Source organism: Pimephales promelas, chromosome 8 (assembly GCF_988280905.1).
Source record: "Pimephales promelas chromosome 8, fPimPro1.hap1.1, whole genome shotgun sequence".
NCBI classification, from domain to species: Eukaryota; Metazoa; Chordata; class Actinopteri; order Cypriniformes; family Leuciscidae; genus Pimephales; species Pimephales promelas.
This window is the reverse complement of record NC_142776.1, coordinates 12,557,606-12,564,900: the sequence shown is the minus strand read 5'-3', so window position 1 is coordinate 12,564,900 and position 7,295 is coordinate 12,557,606. Positions and strand designations below refer to the sequence as shown.

General features: G+C 37.9%; 1 protein-coding gene across 4 annotated transcripts in view; it reads right to left on the bottom strand.

The window, feature by feature from the left end:
• lhfpl4a (LHFPL tetraspan subfamily member 4a) overlaps positions 1–6,046 on the bottom strand; it is a 70,676-nt gene extending 64,630 nt beyond the window's left edge. For 2 of the 4 annotated variants that reach the window (XM_039655666.2, XM_039655668.2), the window contains exon 1: positions 4,857–6,042. In XM_039655666.2, the coding sequence (XP_039511600.1) occupies positions 4,857–5,262 (406 nt within the window). In that variant the 5' untranslated portion in view covers positions 5,263–6,042. Of the gene's footprint in view, positions 1–4,856 lie in introns of all 4 variants that reach the window. The other 2 variants (XM_089133965.1, XM_089133966.1) reach the window with 2 other exon arrangements.
• Positions 6,047–7,295: the final 1,249 nt, after the last annotated feature.

The window sequence follows — 7,295 nt, the reverse complement described above, 5'->3', positions numbered from 1 at the left end:
ACTTTTATTTCTAGAAATTTTCACATTATTAAAATCGCACTGTAATGTCACTGTTTACATCATCATGGTCTCGGCGCTGGCTCTGCAGAACTGCGGATCATACACACAAGTCTTGTACAGGACCATATAGGCATCTAAAGATTTAAATGCCCTCAGTTTCTCTTTACGATCGGTTTCTCTATAAGGTAGGTGTAGAAGTCAGGCCACTCAACCGAGGTAACGTACGTCAATCCTGTCAGATCATCCATGCATTGAGTGAGTGTGTAGGCGGCTACAGGTCAGCCAATCTGGTTCCGTCTATTAAAGAAAACTTTTGGAAATAACAATCGCGGTCCTGGACACTGAGTGACCTTACACATTAAGATAATATCAGATTTTCTCCAGTCATTGTTAAAAAACAAGCTAACAATCCTTGCTAACTAGCGTTAGTGAAGCAGCCAGAGGGATCGTTCTGCCTCCACCTAAGCTCCCCCCACAAAAAAACATCACCATGTTTACCAACTGAAAAGGGGTCTATAAAGAAAGCGCACTTTGTCGACATCTTGCACCTCTGCAAGGTTTAGCCACGGGGTACTTCTGCCCGAGCAAAGCATGGCTATCCAGAGTGGTGAATGATGCGCTAGGTTGCAGTGACAACCCGTGCCTTTAAAAAGACGCTCGCCATCAACTTGCTCTTTTTTGGGAAAAAGCTCTCTAAGTGCTGAAGCGCACTGCAGGCACGGTCGCTACATGGCGTGCAAGACCCACTTAAGGCAGTCAGCACTGCAGCATGTGAAATAGTCTTTTAGGATAACTGCAATGGATTAAAATTAAGCTCAATTAGAAGCAACCACCGCCGACACACCAACACTCTCTAAAGCGCTTCTTCCTGGTTCATTGTACACACTTGATGATTGAACAATGATTGCAGAGCAGAATCCAGCGAAACGCTCGGCTCCCAAGCAAAAGCTGAATGGGTGAGTTCAGCACACTTCTATTCACACTTGCTTCACAGAGCATGGTTTGCGATGCAAATCTCACTCCCCAATGTACATTGGCTTGTTTCTTTTACACTCAAATGTGATTGAGATTTGAGATCCCAATTCGTCAGTTCACTCTGATGTAATACTGAACATGACTGACTGATATGGATCTAATTAACAGCCAGAGAAACTACCCAGGGAGGTGAAGTGACGTGAAGTGTAGCCAATATTGTACGTGTACTCGGGATTTGTGCACACACACACAGCAGTGAGGAGTGTATATAGCTCTATACTCCTACGTGTTTGTCACAAATAATTCATATCACATGATTGATAAAAGCAAAAACATAATTAATTTTAGTAAAGTTGCTGTAAAGCAATATGTATTGTGAAAAAAAAATGTATACATAGAATCGCAGTTCTCTTTCTAACAACCGTTCGGTATCTCACTATGGGAGCAGGGATGACAGACCGTGCAGCACCACCAATCGTTACAGCGATAACTCGCTGCAGCCCACTGCTACATCATTCTCACTTTCTTCCCCGTGAAGATTGTGGTAGCTGTACTCGCTGACACATTATTATTGTATTTACTGCTGAACAGTTTACAAAGCCAACCGGTGATGTTGGAAAAGCTGTTAATCTTATATATTACTGTTCGGAGTGCGTTTGCTAGAGTGGGAAAATGTCTGCGTTAAAGGGATAGTTCACTTTGAAATTAATTTTTGATATGTTTTAGCTTACCTCAAGGGCATCCAAGATGTAGGTGTCTTTGTTTCCACAGTATTTTCAATTTTTATATTTTTTGGTCAAACCGTTGTTGTTGTCTATCAGTCATATAATGCAGGTTTAGGGGGTCCATCCTCAGTTCACCTCAAAGAGCATGCACAGAGGAGTCAAAATTAAACATGATTTAATGACTCTTAAATGTAAATATAAAAGCTTGATCATTTTTCTGGTGCGATAATTTCCATTTGCATGCTTGTTTGTTTTCCTCATCTCTCTCTCTACCAAAGAGACTGGATAACAACTCTCGGTTCCTTAGCATGAACTAGAGCTTAGATTCTCTGAACTTGACCCGACCCGCGGGCCGATATTTTCCGACACTATACTCTGGCCGGGCCGGGCTGGACCCTTGATCTAGAGACGTGCACTCACAACGCAATAGAGTGTGATGCGGCACTAGATTTGATGGTCGAGTGTGAGTGCGGGCGGTATATGCACTCTGTGGGTGCACACTGTGCAAAATGCGGGAGAATAAAACAATTTGCGGGACTCCTGCAAACTAGAAATATATAGGAATAAAACATATACAAACTAATTGATTTGTGTTAATCTATTGCTGAAAAGCAACAAGAACAACTAAAACAAAATAGAAACTATTTACAGGCCAGAGTTTCTATTCATAACATGTTTGCAGCATTGAGCGATGTAGCCAATCACAGACATACATGTTGATTTCTAGGAACACAAAGGCCAATCAGAAGCATTTAAGATAGACTTCCGTCACCGCTCAAAACTGAATTTTTGTTCAGTGCTGAATTCTGTATGCTGGCAAATCCTCGAATTATAACAAACAAAGTGTGGATATTATGAAAGATTCATTGTGCAGTCAGCTTCATTGATAATAACAGAGATGTGTGAGATTGTGACGAACTGTCAGCTTTTTAGGAATTATTAAGGGAGCGCACTTTGCACACATTCAGTCATGCCAAACCATGGCATGTAGCCTGCTTGCTTTTATGTTAAATTAACAGTGGTTGGTGTGCTATTACTTTAATAACAAATCATTTATCATAGGGTGAGGTTGGGTTTTGTTTTCATCCATTTTATTTATTGTTTTTGGTATTTATTCAAGTGCATTTTTTGCTAACAGAGAGTCAATTGCTTTTATTGTTTTTGGTTGTTTTGTTCATTTAAAATGTTTTCCATTTTCAGTGTTTAATAGTCTTTAGAAATAAAGGTTTATTGATTTTTTGGTTTATTTAGGTTTATTTAATATTTATTGATATGCTTAGAATGATGTAGCTTGACAATATAACTACGTACATGACAATATGTACTACACTACAGAATTGCCTTGGGCTACCCATTTGACAGTCAGACCTATTTCTCAGATAATTCAAGATCAGGCTTAGTTCTTACTCACCCTGATCAGTTTCATGAAGATTTTACATTCATGAAGTTGCATCTCAACTCAAGTTACCCCAGTGATCAAACAGCTACCAAATGCAACAGGATTTTTTTTGAGGAAAAAATCCTTGGTATGAACCAAAGTCACCTGAGAGTCTGGAAGCTTGTTTCCACCACAAAATAAAAAATAATTGCAAGTTTATATCGGTAGGAACCAAAGTCACCTGGGAGTATGGAAGCTTGTTTCTGCCACAAAATAATTGCAAGTTAATATCTAACAATTCTGAGATACAAAAAGTCTGGATTTCAAGTTATAAACTCACTGCGAGAAAAAAAAGTCATAATTGTGAGATTAAAATGTCACAATTACCTTTTATTATTTATTGATAAACTATGGGAGTCTGAATAGTGAGAACTAAACTTGGAAAAATGTTAGAATTGTGGGATAAAAAGTACATTAAAAAGTACCTTAACTACCTTTTCTGAAAGCTGAATATAATTGTTTAGCAACAAAGAATTGACCAATAAGTTGGAATGTCCCTTGCCTCAAAAAATATTCACATGATTTGTATAGTCAGAAACTTTCACATGATGTATTTCTAATCAGTTTGGGGGGAAATCTAAATGTCAAACTGTGGTGTTAAATAATTGGAGTAAAGAATATACCATTTTTAAATGCTTTAATCTTACTGTTATATGACCTAAAGAGTAGGACAAACTGATGGTTCAGATGGTACATTCAAGAACAACTAATGTGCAAGTCAATACCATATCATGTTATACATGCATATGTACTGTATATATAAATGTATGTATTTGCCACTGTTATACATGCAACATGTGACAAAGCATTTGTCACACATAATTAATACCATATGATTTGCATCCTCACTCTGAACAACTTTGCCTTAAGGACCACTGCTGTCAATTAAAATGTTATATCTTGAATTATTTGCCATAGCTTAAAAAATCAATTTACTCTGATGATCAAGGAAGTTGGATACTAACACCAAAACAGCTATCCACTTCATCCACAGGATCGATTTGTTCAAATCGGTTTGTTTAAGTGATGTTCTTCAAACAAAACCTTGGACCCAGATCAGATGAATATACTTATGGCTGATGCTGAAACCCTATTGTACAGACTTTCAGCTGTTTGCAATGACCAACTCAAATAAAAGTAATTGAAATAGCTTAACACAACAAATGTTCAGAACACGACAATCAGCATGGTGCACAGGCTTATACTTTTTTTCACAATGTTAAATGACCAATTCCATGGAACATAAAATAGTAATAGAAGATTTATTGTCTTAGAGCAAATTATAACACTGCCATGTGGAAATTAACAGAAATTAATTATTAATTATTGAAATTATTAAAAATTAAAAAAACACAGTGATTTATTGATTTTTGTTTGTTTTGTTGGGAGAAAGGTGAGAAATAACCAACAGTACATATTGTAATATTAATATCACACACACACACACACACACACACACACACACACACACACACACACACACACACACACACAACATTTCCCTCTGCTCTAGCTCAGATCTAGAAGGCATGATCTAGAAGGCAGCTTTATTGAACCTCATGAAAACACAGGCTCCCACAATGAGCTCAATGCAAATAAACAAGCATATCATTTCTTACAACAACCGTTTACATCAGGTTTGAGGAAAATATACATGCCGTATCCAAGATGTATCTATTCCCAACAAAAACCGTCAGTAATAAAAAAAAAATACTCACCGCAAAGCAACTGCATCCAAGCGCAGGTTTTGTAGACGGTGGCGGTGTTGCAGAAGAAGAAGAGCGCCATACAGCCGATGCAGCTCAAAATGAGCACCATGGACAGCAGCACGAAGAAAGAGGCCGCCTTAAACGCGCCGGACGGGATGGAACTGAAGTCGGAAAATGTTCCCTGGCAAATCAGCTCCCGGTTCGAGTTACCGTCGCCCACGCAGTAATGGAACAACCCGAAATAACCGGCATGTGGTGTACTCACGCTGTCCCCGATCCAGTATGGTTGGATGAAGACTACCACGTTGATGGTAGCGAAGCAGATGGTGAAGATGGCCCACAGTACACCGATGGCTCGAGAGTTACGCATATAGTTGTCATGGTAAATCTTTGAGGCTTCTTGCGAAGGTAGCATTTTTTTTTTCTCGCTTGCTCCCAACCGTCTACTCTCTCCTGTGATTTGTTTCTGCTATTTCCGGCGTCTCTATCTCCCCCTATCTCCCCCACCGGTACCCTCAGAAATGCGCTTCTGCCGCGAGTCCACTCACTGGAGATAAATAAAGATTTGTCTGATTGAAGTAGTAAAGAGGTAAACGGTGTCCTTCCTTGATTTGTTTAGCCTACCAGATACAGTACGTCCTTGTCACATCAGAATTTATCATGAAACAAGGATCAAAAAACAAAAATCATTGATTGGAGCGTTTTGATAATGCATTCGGTGAATGAAAAAAAACCCCGTTCTGTTCCTTTCCACCTCCGCTCTCCGTGCAAGAATGCAGGCGAAACGACTGAGATTACATGGCAAAGTAAATGTCTATGACAATATCGACAATTCGCATTATTGCTGCTCAATGTGTCTGGGTATAAATAGCATATCCGGTGCACCTCTCATCGGCTGTAATGCTGTCAAGATCTCAATTACGGATCTTCCGCAGACGAGCGAGAGCAGATCAAATGAAAGCTGGAACATCAGCAAGAGGCGTCGGCGTCGCACATTGTCGTAAAAATAACCTAAAAAAACAAACATCTGATTTTCATTCAGAAGAGCACTTCGTTTCCCGGTTTAATCAAAACCACCGCGTCTCCGTTTTCCCGTTGGCTATTTTTGCAGCGCGCACACGCTTGGTGATGTTCAAAACGGCTCTGGTTCAGTCAGAGCTCCCCATGAACGCGCGTACACGATTTGGGTGATTGCAGAAATTTCAATAAGTATACACGCCCCTTTAACATGCGTCAATACAAAGTAGATGAAATTGTTTCCATATTATAGACCACATTACTGTTGTATGGCTCGGTTTATTTTAGCATATCCTATGGCAGGAACGGATGCAATCAACGATAGCGAAAAATACAAATGTGTTTATTCATCATTTATGTGCTTTCAGCATGAACCCGTACCAATTTATTATATCTGTGGAATATGGTACCAACAATAAATCATGAATTTATTACTTATGGAATTCAAATACTTTTTTTCTTTGTAGGCTAAAGCATTTTTATTCAGACAGAATAAAATAAAAAGAGGTTTTTTTTCACTTATTCTAATCTCACATGCTATTTAACAGTGATAGTATGGACATATGGATGCAGGGATACAAAATGTGCAGAGTGGGTCATAAGGATCAGGATTTAGAACCTCTGTAATAGAATTAATGCTTTATGCTGTTAACCAGCCGAATGCAGTATTACTAATTATGTATTTTCTTTCTTTACTCTTTGGGTATAAAACTGAAGAGTATGTACAGGCCAAGGCCAGGAGTAAGAGATTTTCATCCTGATATAGTCAAGATCAATTAAATATATTCAAGATCAGTTTTATCCTAAGTTCAATTGAAAAAGTTTGTTTGCAATTGTTTTTGCAAGATGTCCTTCCATGCGGAGCAATCATATTTTTGTGCTCAGACGGAGCTGAATAAACTTGAAGGTCATCTCATCAGTCCCTTTATTAGAAAAATATCACAAATATTATTTTAAAAAATTACAGTCTTTAACATGGAAAACAGGATTTATTTTATTTTACTAAATCTATATGTCCATGTGAACTATATGCCTGCTTTTCTATAATTGTATATGCAACCTGGGCATTAGAATAGATGTCATGGTTGTGTAAATGATAAATACATTTGTCCATAATAATACATAATGAGTATAAGAAAAATGGGTAACACTTTAGAATACTGTATCTTACTTACTGCATAACTAATAAGGAATTAATGAAGAACTAATAGGTAATTCTTTATTAACACTTAAGTCTGTTAACTACTGAAGTTGTGTTAACTAATCAGTATGTAATATAATTTTATGATTGTGTTAAGGATCAGTTAGTTAATCAATAGCTAATGAATTCTGTCATACCTCCTGAAGAACTACTATTAATTATCTATTAATTAAGGTTCAAGAAAAATAACTATGAAGTAACTACTAATTAACAGTCATACACAGTAGTCA